Source organism: Hemicordylus capensis, chromosome 2 (assembly GCF_027244095.1).
Source record: "Hemicordylus capensis ecotype Gifberg chromosome 2, rHemCap1.1.pri, whole genome shotgun sequence".
Lineage (NCBI taxonomy): Eukaryota > Metazoa > Chordata > Lepidosauria > Squamata > Cordylidae > Hemicordylus > Hemicordylus capensis.
In genome coordinates, this window is record NC_069658.1 from 1,254,053 (window position 1) to 1,279,345 (window position 25,293).

Consider the following 25,293-nt stretch of genomic DNA (forward strand, 5'->3'; position numbering starts at 1 on the left):
TGGCGGCGGCGTCCGCACTCTGCCCTGCCGGAGACGGGGGGCGGGAGGAGAGATAGAGGTAGCCTGGCCGGGCCGGGCCTGGCCGTGGAAGCGAGGCGGCCGGGCCCGGCTGCGGAGGCGAGGCGGAGGTGGCCGCACTCGGCCGCCGCACGGGTCAGCTAGTTTACAATAAACCAGTACGTATTTTACAAATAATATAACAAAACCTGGCCATAACAGAAATAATATCAGTGTCCTCATTAGTTAGGTGTTGACAGATTTCTCCACCAAAGGCTCCTGAGTAAACCCTAGCAGTCATGGGACAAGGGGACAGGTTCATGTGCAGATTGGTAACCGGTTGAAGGACAGGAAACAAAGCAGAAATAAATGGACAGTTTCACAATGTAGGGAAGAACGAAGTGGGGTCCCTCAGGGATCTGTAGTGGGATCAGTTCTCTTTAACTTGTTCATAAATGATCTAGAAGTTGCGGTAAGCAACAAAATGGGCCAAATTTGCAGATGACATTAAACTAGGGTAGTGAAATCCACAAAAGATTGTGAGGAGCTCCAAAAGGATCTCTCCAGACTCTGAGTGGGCAACAAAATGGCAAATGTGGTTCAATGTAAGCAAGTGTAAAGTGATGTATATTGGGCAAAAAACACACACCCAGCCACGCATATACTGATGGAATCTGAGCTGTCGGTGTCTGATCAGGAATGAGATCTTGTGGTCGTCATGGACAGCTTGTTGAAAGTGTTGACTCTGCATGGCAGCTGTGGAAAAGTCAGATTTCATGTTAGGGGTCATTAGGAAGGGAATTGAAAATAAAAATGGTAATATTATAATGCCCTTATACAAATCTATGGTGCAGCCACATCTGGAGTACTGTGTACAGTTGTGGTCACTGTATCTGGAGCTAGTGTGGTGTAGTGGTTAGAGTGCTGGACTAGGACCGGGGAGACCTGAGTTCAAATCCCCATTCAGCCACGAAACTAGCTGGGTGACTCTGGGCCAATCACTTCTCTCTCAGCCTAACCTACTTCACAGGGGGGTTGTGAGGAGAAACTCAAGTATGTAGTACTCCACTCTGGGCTCCTTGGAGGAAGAGCGGGATATAAATGTAAAAAATAAAATAAATATCTTAAGGACATTGTAGAACTGAAAAAGGTGGGGGTAAAGGGAAACCAAAATGATCTGGGGCATGGAGCACCTTCCTTATGAGGCAAGGCTACAGCTTCTGGGGCTTTTTCGTTTGGAAAGGAAGTGACTACAGGGTCACATGATAAAGGTGTATAAAATTATGCATGGAGTAGAGGGAGTGGACAGAGAAAAATGTTTCTCCACAACCCTAGAACCCCAGGGATCACTCAATGAAACTGAAGACTAGGAAATTTAGGACTAACAGCAGGAAATACTTTTTCAGACAGTGCATAATCTATGGAATTCTTTGAAATAGGATGTGGTGATGGCCACTAGTTTGGATAGCTTTAAAGGGGGCTTTGACAAATTCATGGAGGACAGGTCTATCAATAGCTAATGGTCTGGTGGCTGTAAGCCACTTCCAGCCTCAGAGGTGCCTCTCAATACCAGTTGCAGGGGAGGGAGCCACAGCGAGAGAGAAGGCAGGCCCTCGCCTCTTTCCTGTGGGCTTCCGAGGGGCATCTGGTGGGCCACTGTGAAACAGCATCCTGGACTTGAACCTGATCCAGAGCTGGGCTCTTCTGACATTCACTATGCTCCTGCTCAGGATGGCTTACAAAGACAATAAAACAGACCCAAATGAATACAATTGTTAAAACCACCCAATTAGAATTACTGTAGATTTAAAGATTAAAGACTTAACTAGAGCAGACAATGATGGATTTTCAATTGTTTCTTTAAAACACAAAGGGAATGTGGCAAAGCTCATCTTGAAGGGCATCCCAAAGCTGAAGGTCACAGCTTTGCCGTGGGGGTGGGGGGTCTTTTCCAGCCCTTCAGCCAAGAAGCTCCGCAGCAGGGTGGCCACCCTGAGGCTCCCCAGCTGTGGTGGTGATATGCTATGTGAACCAAAGTGACCCCATTTTGTTTCCTGGACTCCATTTCTGCTTAGAAATATCCGTGTTCGTTAGAGGCTTGAACTTTCCTAGCCCTGTAGGGGGTGCCCCCTTTGCATTCCTGAATGTATAGTTTTCACACTCCCCGTGTTCTAATAACAAAGATCGAGGCCTTCGGCCTTGAAGATAAGGAATGAGCCGAGAGGTCATCTCGGATGTAATTCAGATGTAACAAGTCAGTGTTAGAAAAGGTGATGAGAGTTGAATATAGGATGCAGCTGCCTTATGGCAAGTCAGACCCTTAGGCTCCATCTAGTTCAGTATTGTCTACACTGACTGGCAGTGGCTCCCAGGTTTCAGAGAGGAGATTCTCCCACCCCTGGCTGGAGATGCTGCCCGGGAATGAACTTGGGACCTTTGGCATGTACACGGCAGATGTTTCCAACAACAGTTGAAGAGCTCCAGGTTGGCTACCAGAGTGGCCCCGGAGACTAGTGCAAAGCATGCCCTCTTCGTACCCTTGAGCCAAGGAGTTCCATTCTTTTGTTAAGTCCTTACAATAACTCAAGAGTTCATCATCTTGAAGTCAGTGCAAATTAAATTGCTTTGCAAACATTCAAATGCCTATGAAACAGCTGAAAACTTATAACTCTGCACTTTCTGTGCATGCCCTGACTACCTCCAGTAGGAAAACAGCAGCTCTCTTCAGTTATAGCCTTGAAGTGAGAACCTTGGAGTCGCTTCTCTAAAATCCAGCAAGTTTGGTGGTGGTGGCACTCCGTTTATGGAATAGTCTCTGCAGAGAGGCTCACCTGGCTTCATCACTTTGTTCTTTTAGAAGCCAGGTAAAGACCTTTTTGTTCACTCAGGCCTCTTAAATTTTGATTTTTAAAATTTATTTTAAAACTGATTTTAAAAGAGTTTTTAAATTGCTTTGTATTGTATTTTGTATTTTCTCTCCCCCTCCCCTTGCTTGGGTCTGTGTTATGTGTTTTTATTTTATGTTTTAATGATGTGTTTTAATGAACCACCCAGAGAACAAAGTGTTAGGGTGTTAATAGTAAATCTGGGTAATTCCTGGTGCGTGCAGTGCCCAGTTGATACCCACCAAGAGGAGAACGGTTCCAAAGCTTTGTTTTCCTCTGCAGAGTAAAAGAAGGCGCAGCTCTGGGAAATAAGTTTCCAACAAGGACCGAGCAGCCCCCAATGCAGTCTGCTCAGAGCGTATTTACAAAATAGAGCCAAGTTTCACACGTCCAACAGATCAAAAGCTGAGAGAGCAGTCTGGCGCTGCAGCTGGCGAGACCAAGCATCTCGAGGTTCTCCGAAGCGGCAATGCTGACACGCGGCTATTACTGCCCCAAATTCCGGAGTCTGACCTCGTTAGTTCAATCAAGATGCTGCTGCTGCTGCCCCCCCCCGCACCCCCTGTGACGGTTACGGAGTAAGAGGCGCCAGAGTAACAGCAGAGCGTGGAAGGCGGGCGGGCGCGGGGCTGCGGAGGGCAGACGCGGGCCCAGATCGCGGGGCCTCGGCCGCCTGCTGAGAAAGGCGAATCCGGGCACGGCCGAAGCAGACGCTGCCTCGGCGGTGACTGCAGGAGCGCCCACAACGGCGCGGCTCCGGCGGCGGCGGCAGCAGCAGCAGCATCTTCGAGGCGCATTTCGCAGATCTCCGCCGGGTGGCTCTTGACCAAGACGTGGCGGCGGCGGCGGCGGCGGCTTCCTCTCATCCCCGGAAGTTTCCCTGGAACTCGCATCTCCTCCGGAAGGGAGCGCGCGGGGAGGGGAGGGGCGTCCCCATATCGGCCGATTTACCCCGAAGCCCCTGCGGGGGCCTTTCACGCACCACTGGGGGGCTTCGCGAGAGCGCTGCCTGATGCATGTCGGGGTAAGAAAGGCCACTCTTTGCGACGGTTTGGGGCACAGCTTCGAATCCGCAGTAGAGCCTCCCCGTAAACACGCGGGAAAGCCTGTTGCGTGTAAAAGCCGCGGCTGAGTCTAGCCCCGCAGAGCAGCGGAGGAGGGCAGCGCTCCGCTCCAGGGAGCCCCCCTCCCGCACCAGCGGAGCAAGGGCCCCGCCCCTTCTGCTCATTGGCCAAGGGCATCCAGCTCCGCTTTGAGGGCGTGGCCATCGGCTCTCCTGCCGCAGGCGCGGGGAAGGGTTCTTCCTGGACCCAGAGAGGCGGCTGCTTTCGCTTTCGACGGGATGGGTCCCCAATGAGCCGCTGTAGAGGCGCCCAGACGGGCCTTGCTCGATTTTGCCGCCGTCATGACGCCCAAGCTCTTGGCCAATAGGAGCCGCCCGGGGTGTGACGCGCGGCCAATCAAAGAGCAGCGGCGAGGGCGGTGTCTCTGGTCCTGGCGGCGGAGGGCTCCATGGCGGCCGGCGGGAGCTGCCTACACGCCTGGCGGGAAGAGAACGACGCGCTGGCCGGGCGCTGGCGGAGGGTACGTGTGGGGTGGCCGAGGGGCCTCCGGGTGCGCCCCTCCTCTCTCTGCCCCCCCCGGCCCGCACGTCGCCTGCAGGCTGGCCGTTCGTCAGGTAGAGCAGCGTTAACCCCGCGCAGCTCCACCTGACGAAGGGGCGCAGGGCAGACCGGAGCCGCCCGCGCTTCTGCCGGGAACGAGAGCTCGCCGGCCGCTGCTGCTGACTGTGCCTTTCCCTCTTGCTCCTCCGGGCTGCTCCTCGGCGCCCCCCCCGCTCCCCCCCCGAGTCGCGGCCCCTCCTCTCGCCAACAGGCGGCGGCTGCTCTGAATGGGCTTCTTCGGTCTCTGTTCGGGCGAAGACGGGTTTGCAAACTTATTCTTGTTTTGTTTAACACATTTCCTTACCGCCCCAAACTTGCGTCTCTGGGCGGTTTGCAATTAAAATCTATTAAGGAACTGAAATAATTTAAAACCCAAAACTAAAAGCGTTGAAACTTTAAATCTCTGGGTGGATAAATATGTCTTTGGTGCCTTTTTGAAAGTGGCCAGAGATTGGCGCGGGGGGGGGGGGCTCTTCTCTGAAATCGCCAGCCGGTGGCTCGGCCAGGCCTGGGCAGACCTTCCTTTGGTCTAGGAGCCGGTCCAAGAAGGGCAGCAGTGATGAGGCCTGTGGGGGTGGAGGGGAGCAGGCCAGGCAAATGGGCAGACCTTTAGGCCGAGGGGCAGTTGGGTTCCCAGCTCCCTCCCTCCCCATGTGGCTAAACCACCACAACTCCCCTCCTCCTCCTCCTCCTCCTGTGACTGGGTTTGAAAGCGCTTCCTTGCTTGGAGGAGCCAAAGGCTTGATCCCACTCTCTGAAGGGCTGCGCGGGAGTTGCAGTTCAACAACATCTGGAGGACTGCAGGTGATGGTGGAATCCCTGCCATAGAAAGCTGTCTGATACTGGGTCAGACCAGGGGTGCCCCTAGGTGATTTTGGAGCCTGGACCTAAAGGCCTTGGGAGCACACACACACCCCCCACGGCCAAGTTAACCATCATTGCCTAAAGGCTTCTGGAGCCCCACCCCCACTGATTTAAGCATCATCATCCCGCACATATACCATGACACACGCATTATTTTTAAACACCTTTCTGAATCAAGTGAAGAAAACCTTCACTTGTAAAACAGAAATTGAATTGGTTAAGCATTCCCCATCATTTAAGCTTTTCACAGCAGGAAAAGCTTCATCAATTTCTATCTTTGAAAGATACAGGGACTCTGCAAGTAAGTACCAATACTGACCAACCAATATTGGATTAAAGCAGGTGACACACTTGGTATAAAAAGCTTACTAAACTACCACTGCAAATGAATCTCAGCATCATGCCCTATTGAGCACTGCAACAAAGCTGGTAACAAATTGGATACAAACCTTACTAAACTCCACCACCAATCAGTGTTCCCTCTAACAGGGAATCTCAGATGTTGTTGACTACAACTCCCATAATTGCCAGCCAAAGGCCATCACAGCTGGGGATGCTGGGAGTTGTAGTCAACTGCAATTATCTATTAGAGGAAATGCTGCCACCAATGAATCTCAGAATAACATTTCATTTGAACATTTGTGTAACACTTGAGAGTGCCCAGCATACCAAGGAACTTATTTTTCAAAGGACATGAAGACAGCAGCACAATCCAACACACAGGCTAGGGCATAATCCTCAGCAAGGTCTATTCTAAGTGTTTATTCAAATTGCAGCCAGTGCATCCTCCCGCCATCCCAACCTGTGAACATCTCCCAAACTATTTCTAATTGTTTTGGGGGTGGGGGGGGTGGGACAGGAAGGGAAGGGAAGGGGAAATGAAAGTGGATAAAGAATTTAAGAGAAAGAGGTAAAGAGGAAAGAAAGATAAGAAAGAAAGAAACTGGCAACAAATGGACTGAGATTTTTTCCACATCTATTTCTATTGGATGGAGCAGGGGTTTGGCTTGAACAGAAGCAGGGAATGAGTATAAGCTGCTGTCACCCCTACCCAAACACACCCAGAAAACAGTTGAAGCAAGCAACAGATCCCTCTTTGAAACCCATCACACACACACTCACACCAGACTCCCCCAGCCACTCTCAAGACCGCAACCTCCAGTATAACAGGAGAACTCAGTACTGCACAGCACCACCCATACCCTAGTCCTTCCCTCTAGTCTCTTGATGTGCAGGGAGTATTGTCTGCAGTTGCACTCTGCACACGCTCAAGCATTTCTTTGGATTCTTGCTTCATAAATGTCAAGGCTGGGCTCTGGTGCTGAAACCACATGCTCAGAGACACTTCATGGATGCCGCGGATGAACCAGTTCTGCTGCCCAAACTGGTGATCCAGAGTTGCACTTCCATAGAGGGTGCAATTGGATGTAACCCAAGTGCCAGATGGCATTAGCACTTGTGGCCCACCACCCAGGGAAGCACAATTTGCAGGCTGTTTAAGCTGATGCTTAAGTGTTAGGGGAGCCATGGAATTTGAAGCAACAAAACAAAATGCAGCACAATTGGGTGCAAGGGAGGAGGATAAGGTTTCCATAAGCTGGGCAGGTGGGCATTCAGGAAGTTCCTCGGATGGGAAAGACGCCCATCCCCAAAATAAAGAAGCCATCGTAAAACGGGCAACCTGACAATAATAGACCACAGGAGGAGTAGGAGGAATTGTGTACACACACACACACATATAAAATCCCCACTTTGAGTTCATTATTGTCTTTCAGGAGAGCCCTTAAAACCTATCTGCTTGGCCTGACCTTCCAGGGTTTTTAAGTTGTTGTAAATTGTTTTAAATGTTTGCCCTGGTTTTCCAGGGTTTTTAACTGTTTGAATATTTAATTAGTTTTATTCTGTTTTTATAGTTTTGATTCTAATTGTTAACTGGTTTTTAATTGTGTTTATTCTGTTGTAAATTGCCCTGAGCCATTTTTGGAAGGGCAATATATAAATCGAATAAATAAATAGATATATGCAGAAGATCAATAGCTTTGGCATTGCAAAAAGAAAATAATGAAATCCAGCCCTCAAACAGCATCATACAAAGGCTCCTAAGACTGTTGTCCTCTACATATACTGTACCTTGTGTTGGACTAGGACCGGGAAGGGAAGACCCAAGTTCAAATCCCCTATAGCCATGAAACTCAGTGGGTGACTCTGGGCCAGTCGCTTATCTCTCAGCCCAACCTACCTCACAAGGTTGTTGCGAGGATAAAAATAACGATATATGCTTTTCAGGAGAAACTCAAGATATCATCAATATATAAAAAACAAAAAGTTATGCAGCATCACATTGGAAGATAATCATGGACAAAGGCACTGCCAGACCAGCTCTCCTCACCACCCAAGACTCCAACCCCCAGGCAGCCAGACAGGCAGCCCAACCAGCCCTCTCCCCCCACACCCAAGATGCCAATCTAGCCCTCTCCCACCCCCACACCAACCCTAGACCTCCGCCCAAAGGCAGCCTCACACAATACAAAGGACTGAGACAGAATGAGAGACAGTGACCGGTTTGATGATGATGATGATGATGATGACTGTTTGGAGGCTGTTGTTGTTGCTCAGATGGCGGTGGCTGCTGCCCAGTGCCTGGCAGGCAGCCGCTGCTGGTGGTGCAAATGAGAGTGCCTGTGCTGTGCCCCTGGCCCCTTCTTCCCCCATCCGGCACCAGCCCTCTAGCTGCTCGTGGTTGGTCGGGTCACCTCGCCACCGCTGCTGCTGCTGCTGCTGCTGCTCCCTCCCGTCCCTCCTCATGGCGCATGCAGGGCAGGGCAGCAGCGTTCTGCTGAGTCGCATGGGTGGCTAGGCAGGCAGAGAGAGGGGCTAGGGCACACGTGCGCCGCTCAGCACACTCGTGGCCGATAGCAGTGACGCACGCAGCCATTCCAGACGGAGGCTTGTGGAGCCTTGTGGAGTGCGTGTCCACTCTCCACACACAGTGGCGGAGTGCGCAGATGGTCCCCGCCGGCACTACCGGGCAGGCATTCCACGCGCCATACAGCTTGCTGGGGACGCAGGTGGCGGCTGCCAATCCATGGAGGGAGGGAGCATTCGGAGGCCCCGCCCCCCCCGGCAGTGGAGGACCGGGCCAGATCCGCTTGGCCCGGTCTTAAGAGCGCCTCTGGGTCAGACTGTTGGTCCGGCTAGTGCAGTCTTCTCTCCACTGAGTGGCAGCATCTCTCATTTCTGCTCCTTCACTGCAAGTTGCAGCCATGTTCAAATGATTGTCCCACCAATGCTTACGTTCCCTGGCTCTTCCCAATGAGGCAGCTGGGGTGGCCAGCACCATCTGGGGGAACGAATGCTCATTGTGAGTTCTGGCAAGGTCTACACCTGAAGCGATGGGGAAAGGGCGAGAGCATCGCAAGCCTCCCGCTTTCCTTGTGTTTTCACGCTCTCCTTGCAGTCCTGGCCATGGGGCCTGCAGGGGCCAAGTTTGCCGTGGCCTTTCTTTGGCTTCTCCAAAGGTTCAGGCTCAGGGGTCTCTTCCCAGCCCGGCCTGGAGATGCCGCCGCCTGGGATGGAACCCAGAACCACTGAGCTGCAGCCCCATCCTACCTGGGACAGAAGCAAGGCTACCTGGGGCAAAGACACACTTCCTGAGAGAATTCTTCCTCTGCAGGTCCCGGTCTGGCTGGCATGGCTCCCTGGCACCTAGAATTTGTCGACCTCAGTGCTATGCTTTTTAGGCTGAAACTCCACAAAAGCCACCTAGCTCTGAATGCCACACATTGGGGCAGACTGCAGCCTTCATGGCCTGCCAGAAGTGTTTGCTTAGGCACCCTTGATGCTGCTGCACTGGGACCTCCAGCCCCATCCAGCAAGCGGAGTCCCATGTTGTCCATAGCTCTGGAGAATTGTTGGGAGCCGCTGCAGTGAAAACCAGCGTGTGTGATGAGCTCTGTGGCAGTTCTGCACAAGCAGAGTCTAGGCGCAACACTGCCCTTCCTTGCCTCAGTGAGACTTTCTTCTGCATAACTGCATGCTAGAGTGCCGCCACCCGCTCTCTGCACTGAGACGCCCGGGGCCAGGTTCTGGCCTTGGCTGCCTGGGTGGAGAGGCCTGGCGCTGCCTTCTGCCGCCTCTGGCCCAGCCATGGTTGCCCCTGCGATGCTCTCAATATGAGTTCTGCTGGAGCAGGAGCCCCGTTCGTTCTCCCTTTCCCTGCTCTGTGTGCCTTTGCCGCCTCTGAGGCAGTGGCGGGTGCTTCCTCCCATTTCTAGTGTGCTTTTGGCCCGTGGTGCTCGCTTCAAGCTCTCCTCCCATCTCCTTGGCAGGTGACCAGCTCCCCAGGCCCAGACGGCTCAGTGAAGCAAGCCGCTCAGCAGTGCCAGCTCGCCTTCACTCAGCTGCTGCAGAAAATCCAAGGTAGCTCTGAAAAAAACAAAAAACGTGATGGGGAGGAAGCCGGCCTGCAGGTCTAGATTCCACAAAACCTCCTCCGGCACCAAGAGTGCTCTTTGGAGGCAGCTCACCTGGAGGAGCAGGCCTGTGAAGCTCCTCCCCTCCCTGGTATTCCCAGGCGGCCTCCTGTCGTGCCGTGATCAGTTGGGCTGCTTTTCAAAGTGAGGGTATCCTTTGGTCCACGACAGAGCTGGCAACCGTGATTCTATGCTGGTCCCAGCTCAGCGCCTCCGCGTGTGTTCTGGAGCGGGGCCCTCGGCTATCACAGGGTGGTCCTGAGGATAAAATGGGGAGGGCGGTGTGTTCTCGCGGGGTAGAAGGGCAAGGTTTACTCTGAAGGGGGAAACTTCTTAGAGGAGGCCGAGACGTAAGTGTGGGGGCAGGAGTTTGCAGAGGGAAGCCGGGGGGCGTGGAAAATGCCTGCGGTTGCATATTGGCTGGAGTGGGGACTCTGCCCTAATTCAGTACCAGCATAAACTTGGGAATGGGGGTGAGGGGGGGCTGGGTGTGGCCAAGCGATTCAGGTCTTGGTAGATGGATAGCCCACTCTCCCTCAAAGACGTGTGGCAGCTAAACAGTAAAAACCAAGCATCCCATTTTACTTCCCATTCAAACAGAACAACATTCAGTCAAGTTAAGCTACTACTGAAACCCCCCAGCCCCCTCTGACAAGCCATCCCAGATAGATGCCACACCTGGCAGCCCATTCCTGGAACTGGCACAAGCCCTTTAAGACAGCAGCCAGCCACGAAGAGGGGGAGGATTTGGCACAAGGAGCCCCAAGCCTCTCTGGGCTGTCCTAGCACCAGTGGAAAGCCAGAAGCTGCGTGGCCTCTGCCAGGAGAGGCCCTGGCCAGAGTGGTGCTGGAGGGGGTCTCTTTTGAGGGCTGGCCACAGGCAGCAGCTTTCATGGCAGCGTTTTTCTCGGGGGTCCCAGCAGGATAGCTTGTGTGGTGGTGGTGGTGTGTAACTTACTGCAAGCTGCCTTGGGAATCTTTTAGATTGGAAGGCAGGGTGCTATACACCTTCAAAATAAACACATCATAAAAACAGTAGGATACTTCTGGAAAATATCCAGGTTTGGATTTGGGCAACTGAATTGATCGCCTGGATGTCAAAAGGGGAAAGATGGCCCTGCCATCTCTTTAGCCCAGCTGAGACTGGGAGGATGAACTGCCCAAGGCCACAAAGTGAGTCTGTAGCAGCGGCGAGATTAGAAGCCTGGTCAGAGTTGATTCTAGTGGGCCGCTGTGTGGCTGTAGAAGATGCAGGATGAGAAGGGTTTAGCCCCCCTGTCCTAGTGCTGTGTGTCCGGGGTCTCAGACTGAGGCGCCAGGGCCACCAAGGCCGTGCACCTACTGAAGCTGGTGTAGCTTGTGCTGTGACGGCCCAGAGGTGCTGCTCGGGCACCTTACGTGCCCCTTTGAGGCACCCTGGGGATGACTATGCCGCTCCACCTGGCCCTCGCAAGCTTCCGCTGCTCTCCGAATTAGAAGGGCCTGCCAGGCCAAGCCTTCCGTCTACCTCCGGATTCCACTCATACCTGCCTTTGCAGGCAACATGGATGTTCTCATACATTTGCCCCCTGCCCACCCCGATCCTGGAAGACGGCTTGCCCTCCTTGGCTGGTTGAATGTATTGTTAGGACGACACGTTGTGCACAGCCTGGCCCGATTTTGAAAGCCAAAACCAAACACAGTCTTTTGCTCTTGAGCACATGCATGTTCTGGGTTCTCCTTCTGGCTTTCATCTCTTGCTGTTCCAGGACTTCCGGCTGCACTCGCAGCTCTGCCGCTGGAGCTGACCGTCCTCTGCAATTCCCTGCTGCTTGATATTGGGCTGGCCAGTGACTGTCGGGAGAAGCTCTTGGCACGCATCGGCCACGGGCTTGGAAGGGGTGAGAGAGACGCCGTCCACTTCTCAAAGCGCCACTGGCCACCTGACTGTCACTGCTGTTCTGTTGCTACTGTCACCGTTCTGTAGATGCCACTGTCCCACTTCATGGCCGGGCCTGGCTCTTTAGTGAGAGGAATCTGCCTGTGCTGCGTTCAGAAGAGTGGGGGCTCCAGGCTGAGAGGCTCTCCTCTCCTCTCCTCTCCTCCTGGGTTCCAGAATGGGGTCTCCACCTGTAGATGGACCTGGGGCCTTCTGCACACTAAGCTTTGGCTAGCACAGGGGTTCTTCCCATAGGGCCTTGGGTCCCTGAGATGATGCAGGACTACAGCTGCCATCACCCCCAGCCCACAATGTCTGGCAATGATAGGAGTTGTAGTCCAGCTGTATCTGGGGACCCAAGGGTGAGGTCCCCTGTGACAGAGCACTACATATTACTGCCCTTCTCCCTCTCTCCCCCCCACCCCCCGCTTGAAAGGAGACCAGGCCCAAGCAGGCTTTCTTTCTCTGCTAGTTCTCGAGGCTCGTGCTGTGTCTGGGCAGGGGCTGAGCTTGGAAGAGAGCTGGCGGAGGGTGCTCCAGGAGGGGACACCGGAAGAGCTGCACATCCCTCTGCAGCGACTGGCTACCCTGCAGGGTGTGCTTTGGCTGTCAGCAGCAAGCCACCTGGGGATGGTGGAGAGACTCTTCCGGCTCCTGAGTGGTGCTAAGGTAAGGTCGCTGGGGCCTGGGGCTGCCGAACACAGAGCCCTTCTTCACAGGTGAAGCCTGGCACGCTTCTGATTGGCTGAGGGCTTGGTTTCTTGTCGTGTGTGGCTCCTTGTGTTTGCGAATGGTCTGGATCTCCCGTTTGTGTTCTGTTCTTTTACTGTTGTTTGTTAGTAGGTTTTGTTGTAGGTTTCCTGTTTATCATACTTCTATTTCAGGGTTAGCTGCCTTGGGCATTTATTTTTTTTAACTGATATGGAAAGGCAGGATATCAGTTAACTGAAAATAAAATGATGGAATGCAGCTTAAATTGTGGGACAGTTCAGTTTTTTCAAGGCTCTCTGAGAATAAACATAGTCCTGGCCTTGCATTGGCCTGGCTGGACCGTGTGCCAGTAACCAGCCTGGGGGCCGTAGGCCACGAGGCAGAATGAATCAACCGGTGAATCTTAGAACTGCCAGTGGATGCTTGTGGGACGTGAAGAACTCTCTTTCCTTTCTTAGAGCCCAGGGCTGCCGCCTTGCCATGGTGGTCAGGATGAGCTCCTTTCATTGCTCCAGGCGTGGCATCCACCGGATGGCAGGGAGTCTGACCCGCTCCTAGTGCAGAGTGTTAGGGACCTGAAAGACATGCTGTGGACTTCTGCTGCCTTTCTCCAAGGTATGCCTCTTGGGTTTCCTTTCTCCACATGCCGCTGCCAGTCTGTATAGACAATACTGAGTTAGGTGGACCAATTGTTGGACTCAGTATATGGCAGCTTCCTATGCCCTAGTCCTGTTAAAGATAAAGTAAAGTGTGCTGTTGAGTCGGTGTCGACTCCTGGCACCCACAGAGCCCTGTAGTTGTCTTTTGGTAGAATGCAGGAGGGGCTTACCATGGCCTCCTCACTCCCACGCAGTGTGAGATGATGCCTTTCAGCATCTTCCTATATCGCTGCTGCCCGATAGAGGTGTTTCCCATCGTCTGGGGAACAGACCCACAGAGTTACTGCTTCTCAAACCCTTTCCCCTTTGAATCTCCTGCTTTGCAGCTACCGTTCTTCTGCTAGTCAGCCTTCCAGAGATATAGGTGGCAGAGTGGGGCTCTCTCAGCCTCCTGCTTCAGGGTAAATGGGGCAGGGCCTGAGTGTGGAGAGGCACAATCAGCGCAAGAGGGTTGTTCTACTCTGCCTGTGAGAAAAGAGGAGATGGTCTGGCTGTAAAGAAACTGCTGAACTTCCAGCTGTTTGCTGGCGTCCGATTTGGATGGGCTCTTAAAACTCGATCCGACCCTGCCTCAAGGGCCCAACTGGCTAACAGTAAACTTAAGGCGGGTTTTAAACATCTGCCCTGGCCACCAAGAAGTACCCCAAGCAGAAAGATCTTGCCTTGCTTCTGAAATGTGCCGCAGCTTTGAAGGGTTTTCAAGAGAACAGGATTCCATCTACAGGAAGCAGCTGCTGGGGAGTCCTCTCTCAATGAGCCTGCTGTCACGAGGGTGCCCTCGGTAATCTTGGCCATACAGGGGGATACAGGGAGGGCGGCAGCAGCAGCAGCAAGGTCCTGGGAGCCCTAGAACTCATGCTTGCTGATCACCATCTGGAGAAGCTGAGTTTGCCCCAGGTTGTTCTTCGAGGGTCCTGGCAATGGACCCCAGCAACAAAGTCTTTCCAGACCCATCTTTCAACCCCACTTGTGCTACTTCTGCAGGTGGGGCTGGGCAGATCTGAGCTGTTGCTTTTCTGTTCCAGGATTCCAGGAAGTGGAGGCTGGCAATTTCACGGCTGCTCTTGCCCTTCTCCAAGCAGCTGCTACTGGGCTCTGTTCTAAGAGAGTCTTGGCTCAGATCTTCACTTTAATGGGATGCTGCCACCTTAGAATGGTATGGACACATTCATGGTGTGTGTGAGAAAAGTGGGCAAGGGGTGGGGTATGAATGCGGAACAGGAACGAGAAGAAAAAATGCCCCCGATTAGTAGGCTGTAATGTGGGACTCGTAGTACTGGAATGAGTCTCTCTGGGTCTGAGATAGTAACCCTGGAGGGCTCGCTGACCTGGTTCTTTCCCCCTATCCCTGTGCTGATGCTGTTTCTGTGGGGTCCTTGATTCCGGAGGATGTTTATGTCTGGTTGTAGGGATCTGTTTGTGTTTGACCCAAGAGGAAATTGGTGGCCAGTGTGGTGGTGTGGTTAGAGCAGGCCTGCTCAACTTCGGCCCTCCTGCAGATGTTGGCTTACAACTCCCATAATCCCTGGCTATTGGCCCCCGTGGCTGGGGCTTATGGGAGTTGTAGTCCAAAAACAGCTGGGGGGCCTAAGTTGAGCAGGCCTGGGTTAGAGTGTTGGACTAGGACCGGGGAGACCCGAATTCAAATCCTCATTCAGCCATGAAACTCGCTGGGTGATTCTGGGCCAGTCACACATCTCTCAGCCTAACCTACCTCACAGGGTTGTTATGAGGATAAACATAACCGTGTTTGGGCTCCTTGGAGGAAGGGCTTGATATAAAAGTTTAAATTAAAAAAAAAAAATCCAGTCTGTAGCCCTTCAAAATACCCAAATGGGCAGCATTTTCTTGCAGCTAAACATTCTTTTTAAAAATTCAGATATGCAATTTTTATTTTACAAACTCTGTGAGAAATCTCTGTTAGGCTTGTATAATTTTTCTTGCAGAGCTTCAAAATGTTAATCAAGAAATGTTTTTACTGACTGAACTGTATTAGAGCGTGACACCAAGCCTATCAATAAAACAACTTAAAATCAGCAATTTATTCTGTGTGCTGGGAGGAAAAAACAACAGAGAATTCTAAGTCTTATCATCAAGCATCTTTGCATATACCCTGTTTCCCCGAAAGTAAGACCTAGCACTAATTTCTGATGTACCGCTAATATGCCCTAGTGCATTACTTGGGGCTAAAATTAATATAAGACACTGGTAGGAAGATCGGCTGATGCCCTGGGCTGTGGAGGTGCCTGCGTCGCAGTTCAGCACTGCTTTCTCCCCGACCGAGTGCCTCAGGGCTGCATGTGGTTCTCGTCCCTTCAGGGCAAGCCGCAGACAGCAATACAGCATCTGAAACGAGCCTTGCAGGTGGATTTCTCATTCCTCCCTGCCCTGTACCAAGCAGCCTTGCTGTACCACCAACTGGGGCTCACAGGAGCAGAGCTGGAGGCCCTCGCATTGCTTTATCAGGTCTGTCTGAAACCCTCTTGTCTCTGGATGGGTGCACAGGGGGCTTCTTTGCCTGAGACGTAAAGGGCTGAGAAAGGAGAGCTCACCCCCGCCCTTCTTCTTGCTCTGTCTGGCAGCTGAAAGAGCAGACTGGCTAGGGTGGGCTTTCCAGGGCTCTTGAAAACCTTAATTGGGCCAGGAGGAGCAACTGCTGTGTTTGGAGTCTGGGATCCCCAGATGAAAAGAGTAGGAGGAGTTGGAGTTGGCTAGTGCCCCCCCCCCGACTGCATTCTGCAGTCACGGTAAAGGGGCACAGCTGATCATCAGCAGAAGGTCACTGGGTCATCCAGTATGTTCCTGTTTCCCCCACATCCTTCTCCGCTCCAGGCTTTGGATGACTCCACACAGGTGACAACTGAGTCCATCTCTCCTCATTTCTTAATCCGAACTGAGCTCCTCACCGGCACACCACAACTGACTGCTTTCTATGGCCTGCACCACCCTTTGGAAGTCAAGTACCTGCTGGCACAGAGGTGCCTCCAGGCAGGAAGGTGAGTGTTCCTTCCTATGGCTTTGGGCTCCCGTTGTTGCTCACTTGAGCAGAGCGACTGGTCTTCAGTTTCTCTGGAGAGAACTTGTCTTATGAGCCGCAAAATGAGCTTCAGGACCCCCCCTGCTTATTAAGATCTTTGGGAGAGATCCACCTGCGGCTGCCCCCAGAAGCTCGTTCAAAGGTTTGAGGAGAAAAATGTGTCTTGGGTGCTCTTGTAAAACCTGCTCGAGCTGGCGCAACTCTTACAACAGCAGCTGTCCCGAGGCTCTGGGACAAACTCCCTGATATTGTGAGAGTTTCCCCATCTCTAGCAGGTTTTAGGAGCGCTCGAGATGCATTTCTTTATGTAAGCCTTTGAACAGCTGCATGTTGGCTTTTATTGTTCTGCTGCTGTTTTAAAATTTTTAACTGTTCAATGCTTGGTTTTAATTCTGGTTTTATTGTTTATTTTGTAAATCGCCACGAGACACTGGTATGAGGCGATCTAGAAAGTAAGTAATGATTTATACCAGCCAGTCCTCTGGTACAAGGAAACTGTCCACCAACCCATGAACTCGTCTTGAAAGTCCAGGGGGTGGGCAAACTAAAGGCAACGAAAGAGGAGGTCACGCTGCATCACCTCGAAGAGGCCCCCTAGGTGGTGTTCTTGTAGCTTCTGCTGACTGCTCCTTTCTCCTGCAGGGCAAGTGAGGCCGTGGAGCACTACCTGGACCTTCTGGCTCAGTTGCACGAAGGGCCTCTTCACCAGGTGGGCACCTTGAGACACAAATTGTGGCAGAAGAAATGCAAGGAGACAATAAGGGAGACGAAAAGAGTTTGTGGAATACATAGCTAAAAAGCTCAAGGGGAATAGTAAAAACTTCTTTAGATATATCAGAAGCAGGAAACCTGCCAGGGAGGCAGTTGGACCATTAGATGATGAGGAAGTGAAAGGGATTATTAAGGAGGATATGGAGGTTGCAGAGAAGCTCAATGAGTTCCTTGCACCTGTCTTCATGCGCATACCACGCTTGAACTGAGCTTCTGAGGGACAGAGACAGAAGAACTGAGAGAGGATGATCTAAACTGTCTTGGAAAATGGAAAAATAAATTGCCAGAGCCAGATGGCATCCAGCTGAGGGTTCTTAAGGAACTCAAATATAAAATGAATGAGGTTCGCAGATGAACCTTGCGGTTGCTGCCAACCCATCTGGTGGCTACTCGGGAACGGGCCTTCTCCATTGCTGCCCCTGGACTTTGGAATGCACTCCCTGTTGAAATAAGAGCCTTCCCATCTCTGGCAACTTTTTAAAAGGCACTGAAGACACGTTTATTCACCCAGGCTTTTAATTAGATTTATAGTTTTAATATTGGGTTTTAAATGTTTTAATGTGTTAAATTATTTTAATTGTTAATAGATTTAATATTTTAAATGATTCTAATTGTAAATGCAAGATTTGGGCAGTATAGAAATATTTTAAATAAAATAAATTACTGATTTCTTAGCAAAAATATGTAACTTGTCCTTACAATCAGGCTCTGTACCAGAGGACTGGAAAACAGCTAATGTAACACTGATTTTCAAAAACTGATCTAGGGAGGATCCATGAAATTACAAGCCAGTAAGCTTAACATCTGTTCCAGGTGAATTGATGGAAAGCATACTTAAGGATAAAATTGTTAAATATATAGAAGATCAGGCCCTGCTGAAGGAGAAGCAGCCTGGCTTCCACAAGGGCAAGTCTTGCCTCACTAACTTCTTGATGTTCTTTGAGAGGGTCAACAGGCATGTGGATAAAGTGACCCTTTTTTGAGATAGTGTACTTGGATGTCCAAAAAGCTTTTGACAATGTTTCTTATCAAAGGCTCTTGAATAAGGAAGAGAGTAGGAATAAATGGTCAGTTCGCTAAAGGGAGTGAAGTGAGAAGTGGGGTCCCGCAAGGATCTGTCCTGATACCAGACCAATAAGTTATTCATAAATGAACTAGAAGTTGGGTTAAGCAGCAAAGTGGCCAAATTTGCAGATGATGCTAAACTATTTAGGGTCATGAAATTCAAAACAGATTGTGAGGAGCTCCAAAAGGATCTCTCAAAACTGGGTGAGTGGGTGACAAAATGGCAAATGCGGTTCAGTGTAAACAAGTGTAAAATGATGCATATTGGGGCAAAAAACCCCAACTTCACATAAACGCTGATGGGATCTGAGCTGTTAGAGACTGACCAGGAGAGAAATCTTGGGTTCGTGGTGGGCAGCTCGTTGAAAGTGTTGACAGTGCATGGCAGCTGTGAAAAAAGGCACATTCCATGCTAGGGGTCATTAGGAAGGGGACTGAAAATAAAACTGCTAATATTATACTGTTTTATACAGATCCATGGTGCAGCCATATTTGGAGTACTGTGTTCAATGTCCTCAAAAAGGACATTATAGAACTGGAGAAGATTATGATGATCAGGGGTCTTGAGCACTTTCCTTATGAGGCAAGGTTCCAACATCTTGGGCTTTTTAGTTTAGTCAAAGGACGACTAACAAGAAGCATGATAGAGGTCTATAAAATTATGCATCGTGTGGGTAGAGATTTTTCTCCCTCTCTCACAACACTAGAACTGGGGGTCATCCCATGAAACTGAAGGTTGGGAAATTTAGGACTGACAAAAGGAAGTATTTTCCCCCCACACAGCTTATAATTAAAGTGTGGAACTCTCTGCCATGCGTTGTGGTGATGGCCACCAGCTTGGATGGCTTTAAAAGGGTCTTAGACAAATTCATGGAGGACAGGTCTATCAATGGCTACTAGTCTGGTGGCTGTGGGCCACCTCCAGCTTCAGAGAGAGGCACGATGCCTCTCAATACCAGCTGCAGGGGAGTAACAGCAGGAGAGAGGGCACTCAGTCTCTTGCTTGGGGGCTTCCCAGGTGCATCTGGTGGGCCACTGTGGGAAACAGGATGCTGGACTGGGTGGCCTTCCTTGGGCCTGATCCAGCAGCAGGGCTGCTCTTACGTTCTTGCAGCTGTGCAATCCTATGCCACTCAGTGGCTTTTGTTTGTACTGAATGAATGCATAACCTCCCCGTCTCAGGAACAGTACGGAATGTGGTAGCCAGTCAGTAAAGCAGCACATCCCACGCGATTCCACTTGCATGGGGGGGGGAAAGGTAAAGAAATGCACCCTGTGCTGGCCCCTAACAACATCCAAATCCTAGCATAAGCACAGTTCCCGGTTCAACCTCCCTTACCTTGATTTTGAGGAATATGCTTCACTGATCTGAGAGGTCTCAAGGTGGGGCATGGAGGAAATGTGGTGGCCTTAAGCAGATACGGCCAAGCCACTTGGAGCCTTGGTAGGTCGACAGCACCACTTTGCTTTGTCTCCAGAAGGTGGCAGGAAGCCCAGGCTGATTTGTTCAAAGGCAGGGGTGGGCGTCACTTCGCTTATCTAAAGTCGCTCTCCGGGCATTTGAGCCTCCCTCCCAGCAAATCTGGCTGGCTAGGTGGGGGCCGAATGGGCGTGCCATTTATCTCTGTTTCAGTGCTCAGGGTTACTTCTACTGTCTCTCCCATTCCTTCCTCTCCACTTTCTTCCCCCACAAAGCTGACAACATTGCCCCCCCCCCCCCCGCCAGGCGCCATCTTGCAGCAACATGCTCCTGGGACTTGAGGGTTCTGGTGACCAAATCCTTTCGTCAGATGTCGGTTTCTGTTCAAGCTGCCATTTTGCGACTGACTCCTCCCCAAGCCACTATTCCATGCTGGTAGCTCCTAAGGCGAAAAAGGAGCTCCTGGAAGCCTGAAGATTGTCCACCCAGGTTGGAAAGCAAACTCTTTCTCCATACCAATTGTAATTCTCTCCACCCCACACACAATTTTGTGAACCTCTATCCTATGTGTTGTTGTCTTTCCCTGACACCCTGGGCCCGGCGGGGGGCCCTAAAAAGGCACAGAGGCTTTAGCTTTTCCTCATAGGGGGCGTGTTCCAGACCCAACTTGGGTGGTTCTTTTCTCTCTCTTTCCTAGTGCTCTCTTTTCCTCTCTGAGGAGGTGGCCAGAACTGTCCCCTGCAGCTGCCTCGTATCTTTATACTCCGGCAGTTCTCCTTCCCTTGTCCCCAGTGTGGAGTTTGGCTTGGGCCCACTGAGCCTCTCCACCACCATCTCAACATCTCTTTCTTGGGCAGCCACAGTTCATTATTTATCAAATGAGTGGACTGTCCCAAACTTCCTTCTCTGGGCAGTTTACAACAACATAAAACCTTAAAACCAGAGCTTAACCAGTAAAAGGAAAACCTTAAAACCAGAGCTTGGTTTTCAGTTTGGTTAAAAAGCTTGGGTGAAAAAAATAAGTCTTTAGGGCCTTTTAAAAAGTGGTCTGAGATGGGAGGCTCTAATTTCAGCAGGGAGTGCATTCCAGAGTCTCGGGGCAGCAACAGAGCAGGCCCGTCCCTGTGTAGCCACCAGACAAGCCGGTGGCAACTGTTCAGTTCCTCTCCATAGATCTGTGGATTAGTGTCCCCGACCCTGCAAGGCTTTGCACACACTTGAGTCCAAGAATGCCACCACTTGTTCTCTTGTCCCTCTGCCCAGGCTGTGAAGAACTCTGGCCAAGAGAGCTCTCTGTCCCTCCTCCCTCTCCCCTGGTTTGCGCCTCATGCATTGGGTTTGCCAGCCTGACTTCCAGCTAACGGGGCCTGCTGGTTTCAGTGGCTGGTGGTGGCCCGAAGTGCTTCCCGCTTTCCCCCCATGACTCCTGGCTCCCCCCAGTAAAACTGGCTCCAGTCTCTGGGTGTTGCTGACGGAGGTGTTCAGGCACATGCTGATCGGAGGGCTGAGGGGCTTCTCCTTTCTCTCCAGGTGTGTCGGAGTCGTGACCTGGCCTTGCCCAGGGTCCCAGAGGTGTTCTTGGAAGCTGCCGCTGCCCTGGGGGAGCTGGCCCGCCACCAGGATGCCATTGCCCTGTGTGAGGAGGTGTTCACCCGCACAAGCAGGCTGATCCCTGAGAGGCTGAGGATTGACCTGAGCTTGAGTGCCGGAGAGGACCTCCTTGGGCCTGCTGGATCCTCACCGACGGAGTCTCCACGTGGCTTCAGGCAGCGGGAGAGGGAGAGCCTGCGCTGTCTCCTCTGGCGAGCGGCTTCCTGCTTGCTCCAGGGCTGGGCGTGGGCTGCGCTCAGGGAAGCCAAGGAAGCCATAAGCCACTTCAGCAGGTGATTTGCACTCAGGGCTCCCAGTCCGTGATCCCAGGTAGATGGTTCTGGCTCTCTGTTCTGCCCAAGTCTGCCCCCACAGCTGCCCAGGTTGAGCAGCCGGAATACACCCTCCAGCTACACAGCTTGTATTGGCTTCTGCTTACTATGGAGCCTAACCAGGAGCTTTGCCGAGTGCCGTAGTGTGCCCTCCTCCGCACCCCTGGCCAAGTTCTTGCTTCCACCATGAAGCTTAGCTTGATAGCTTTCAAAGGTAGCAGTCCTTTGCTAAAAGATGGGACCTGCAGGATACTGGCCTTAGCATCAGACACCACTTTCCAGACTTGTTGCTCTGGTCATGGGCTGGCAGAAGACGCATGGCCCTGCCCTCAAGTCCCAGTAGCCCTGGTCTCTGGGGTGGGCCCTTGGATCCTTCTCTGGTCCTTGGTGCTGGTTTTCTTCTTCCAAACAATTGTGCTTTGGTCCTTCCTCCACAGGTGTCTTAATGATCTCCTGAGAGTCCAGTTTGTGAACACAGGTATGGACCAAGATGCTCACTACCTCTGCCGTCTCCTTTTTGACTGGAGGGGATTCCTGGACTGGGGGTGGCTTCTGTCTACCCCTGCTGAAGAAGGTGGCAATACAGCAGATCTCTTAAGAGGGGCCCCATTTCTCACTTCTGCCTGTCACCCTCAAACTCCCCATCCCGAGGCCAAGGATACAGTGAGTGAAATCTGACACCACGAGGCAACGTCTGGCTAGCTTGGAGAATGCTTTGTGCACAGCTTGGCAGTTCAGCCAAGGCTTCTGCTTCACTTCTCTTTATCATTTGGACACGACTGCCCTCCCTTCTTATCTCTGCTCTTCAGTGGCTGCACAGGGATGCTGGGGAAAGTGCTTTGCTGTGCCCTTGGGTGTCAACAGGCCCTGCAAAGGGTGGAAAATTGAGCTGAGAAATTGGGTCTGTATCTTTTGACCCCTCTGGCCTGTGGCTGATGGAATGATACCAAATCAGAGCAGCATTCTTTCTCTCCCAGGCAGCCACAACAGCCCTGAAGAGGAGGTGGCAGTGGACACGGCCCTCTTGGAAGCGAGGGCAATTCCCCAGATCAGGCAGTTGGCCCTAACCGGTCGGGGCACCCAGTTCCTGGAGATGGGGCGAGACAAAGAGGCCTTGATGGATTTCCAGCACAGCTTGCATACCTGCCCAGGTACCCTCTGCCTGCTATTCTTTGACAAGGGCAGAGAGAAGCTGACACCACGAGAAGCTATGGGACTTGAGTATTCTTAACAATGCAGTGACCTCAGCAGAGGTCATCTGAGGGGGCTCTGCTCCGGGTGCCAACAATGAGGGAGGCTTGGTTGTCATGCACACGGGACAGGGCCTTCTCTGTGGCTGCCCCCAGACTCTGGAATGCTCTCCCAGTGAGTAGCCACTCCTCAGTCTCCATCGCAGTTTTTAGAAAACGTGTCAAATCGTGGCTTTTTACCCAGGCTTTTATACGATTGTCTCTACTGCTGCTACTTTGTATTTTGTACAGTTCTTATGCTTTTGTATTAACTCTTTTCAGTTAGGTTTGTTTTATATTTTTGCTTAATATTTTAATGGTGTCATTTTTATAGTCCTGTTTTTAATTTTTGTGTGAACCACCTTGGAATGGTTTTAATGAAAGGCAGTATACAAATTTAACAATAAACCAACCAACCAGCAGGATAAACGAGGCCAGTGATCTCCCATTATTTTTCAAGCAGGAGCCACTTAGCCCAAAACAACCACCCCTTGGCCAAAGCATGATGGAGGGGAGCAGTCTCCTCCACGTGGTGCCGAGTATACGGCTTGGCCAAAGCTTTGCACAGGGGAGCTGCACTCAGGGTTGATGGAGGCCTCCACTGGTTCCCTGGCCTTCCAATGCAGAACACCAGACGGGGCAAAATGAGCACGTCTGTGTGCATCGGAGGGAACTCCTGTAGGCTTCTTGGTGCCGACTGAATTTGGACCCTTTCAGCACCAAGTGGAGGAAGGAAAGGTGGGCTGTGAAGTGGATGATACTGTCCTGGATCTGCATGATCCAAGGGGGTGGATGGGTGAGCATGTATTCCAGGCGTTCTCCCTGGGGTCCAAATAATCGGAGTCCAACTCTGGTCACCACTTTCTCTTGTGTTTTGCAGACAGCCTCACTGTGCAGTTGTACCTCCTGTACACCCTCTGGAAGCTGCACCGAAGGCAGGAAGCTGCTGTGCGCTGGCAGGAGTTCTGCTCAAACCCTGGCCAGAAAGAGGAGGAGGCTAAAAGGTGTGTGGTGTGGCTGAATCTCACTGCAGCTGCCCATTCTTGCTGGGGGCTTGTAGATGGCAACACTGAATAAGGGTACTGTCTGTTGGTCCACAACAGCTCTAGTTCTCTATGTAAAGACCTGGGCCCTTTTCCCCACCTTGCTGGCAATCAGGTCTCAGTAGCAACTGGGCTTTGGTGAGATGATCACTATCCAGGAGCAGGAGAGGGTGTAGCTTTTGACACCTCTTTGTATTTGCTGACAAGTAACTGTTCAGCAAGTCTGCGGGGGGGGGGGGTTGCCTCCTTTCTGTCCTCCCCCACACTGCAGAGACTAAGAACTTGTGTGCTGTGTGCAAGAGGCTAGAATTCTCAAGATGCTACTAGATTCCACATGTGCTTTCACAATGGGGGAGGCAGATACATGCAGCAATCAGTTCTGCCTGTGAACCAGCAAGAACACGTTGGCGTGTTGCGTCTGTAGCTGGAACAAGGGGATTTCCTGTCACTTGATTTCCACTTTCTTTGTTTTGGTCCGATGTTCAAACTCTAGAAAGTGTGTTAGATGGGATTGTTTGCTGTGGAACCGGAACCCTTTGAATTACTGTGGACTGGCCTCCAATCACCACTAAAAATTTTTAAGCATTTGAGGGCTGAGAGACTTACCCTGTTTTTGTTGTCCACTTTTTGCTAACCTGCCCTCATCTGCGTTGGCAGACCAGAATGATTTTCTCCCCTTACATTTCAGACCCTTCCCATTGTACCTGTGTTCATGTGTGAAGCAAATGGAGTTTCCCCATGTGGAATCCCTCACCAGGAACTTGGAAAGCTGTCTTGCAGGGTGCAGCCAGGGACCCTAGAGCGGCTGCTTCTCCCTCCTTGCCACCATTCCTTTCAGACCCTCAAGCCTCTCCCAGAGTGGTTCTCCCAGGACCCCACTTTGCTTTTGAGGGGTAGTGGTGGGGAATTTGTCTGTTTTTGTTTGAAAATGTGGGTTTGTTGCTGAAGCATCCTGTAATTGTGCTCAATGTAATAAAACTGTTTAAGTGTGTATGTTTGGATATCTCTGAAAAGAAGGGCAGGTACAGAGGTGGCTTCCTTGTTTTTCTGCTCCTCCCTGGGTCCATCTCAGAGAAATGGCTTGAGTGATGCTGGTTCCAGCAGCTACAGAACACCATCTTACAGAGCTGTCAGAGTAGAAAGTGAAAGTATAGTGTAGCATTTTTTAAACCTAAAATTGTCCTTTAGAAATTAAAATGCTCTATATGGTGAATGGACAACAGCAGCAGAACTTACCCAATCTTTCTAGTCTTGTCTTTGTGTAATGTCAATACTTTAAAGAAAGAGGTGGAGATTTATTTTAAAGTTATACCTTCCTCATCTCAACTATATGTAGACAAGCTACATTAGCGCAGTGGTGAAAGGAATAGATGATCTTAAGATGCTGGTAAGATAACGGCTCAGTGCAGATACAAAGATGAAACAACCTTCAACAGCATCTCTCCATCCATAGTAACAGCATAGTAGGGTAAAAATTATGGTAAGTTCTCCTGCACAAGCCCCTGAAAGAGTGCAGTTCCTGTTTGTTTCAATGAAGCTTGCTCAGGAAAACGTCCCCACAGACTACACCACATAGGTCTGAAGTGTCTGTCTCCTTCTCTGCCAGCTGACCCTATGCCAACTATCCACCCTGTCA

At 51.3% G+C, this 25,293-nt stretch overlaps 1 protein-coding gene and 1 long non-coding RNA gene across 5 annotated transcripts; one reads left to right on the plus strand and one right to left on the minus strand.

Annotated features, from left to right (window-relative positions):
- Nucleotides 1-603: 603 nt before the first annotated feature.
- Nucleotides 604-3,447, minus strand: LOC128345566 (uncharacterized). The gene is made up of 2 exons (XR_008316521.1): nucleotides 3,125-3,447; nucleotides 604-753 (listed from the first exon to the last, which is right to left on the minus strand). It is a non-coding gene; the product is annotated as an uncharacterized LOC128345566 (long non-coding RNA).
- A 315-nt stretch (nucleotides 3,448-3,762) lies between these two features.
- On the plus strand, nucleotides 3,763-24,648 carry FANCG (FA complementation group G). Of its 4 annotated transcripts, none has more exons than XM_053297706.1 (14): nucleotides 3,763-3,906; nucleotides 9,739-9,829; nucleotides 11,631-11,762; nucleotides 12,273-12,469; nucleotides 12,970-13,126; nucleotides 14,196-14,326; nucleotides 15,490-15,636; nucleotides 16,003-16,166; nucleotides 16,850-16,916; nucleotides 20,994-21,346; nucleotides 21,823-21,863; nucleotides 22,363-22,536; nucleotides 23,495-23,618; nucleotides 24,346-24,648. In XM_053297706.1, exons 1-14 carry the CDS (start codon nucleotides 3,895-3,897, stop codon nucleotides 24,455-24,457), a joined length of 1,902 nt encoding a protein of 633 aa, XP_053153681.1. In that variant the 5' UTR covers nucleotides 3,763-3,894; the 3' UTR covers nucleotides 24,458-24,648. The 4 variants fall into 4 exon arrangements, with proteins under 4 accessions (XP_053153681.1, XP_053153679.1, XP_053153680.1 ...); XM_053297704.1 differs by lacking the exon at nucleotides 3,763-3,906 and adding an exon at nucleotides 4,153-4,466; XM_053297705.1 differs by lacking the exon at nucleotides 3,763-3,906 and adding an exon at nucleotides 4,153-4,466 and having other exon boundaries at nucleotides 13,027-13,126.
- The last annotated feature ends 645 nt before the right edge of the window (nucleotides 24,649-25,293 follow it).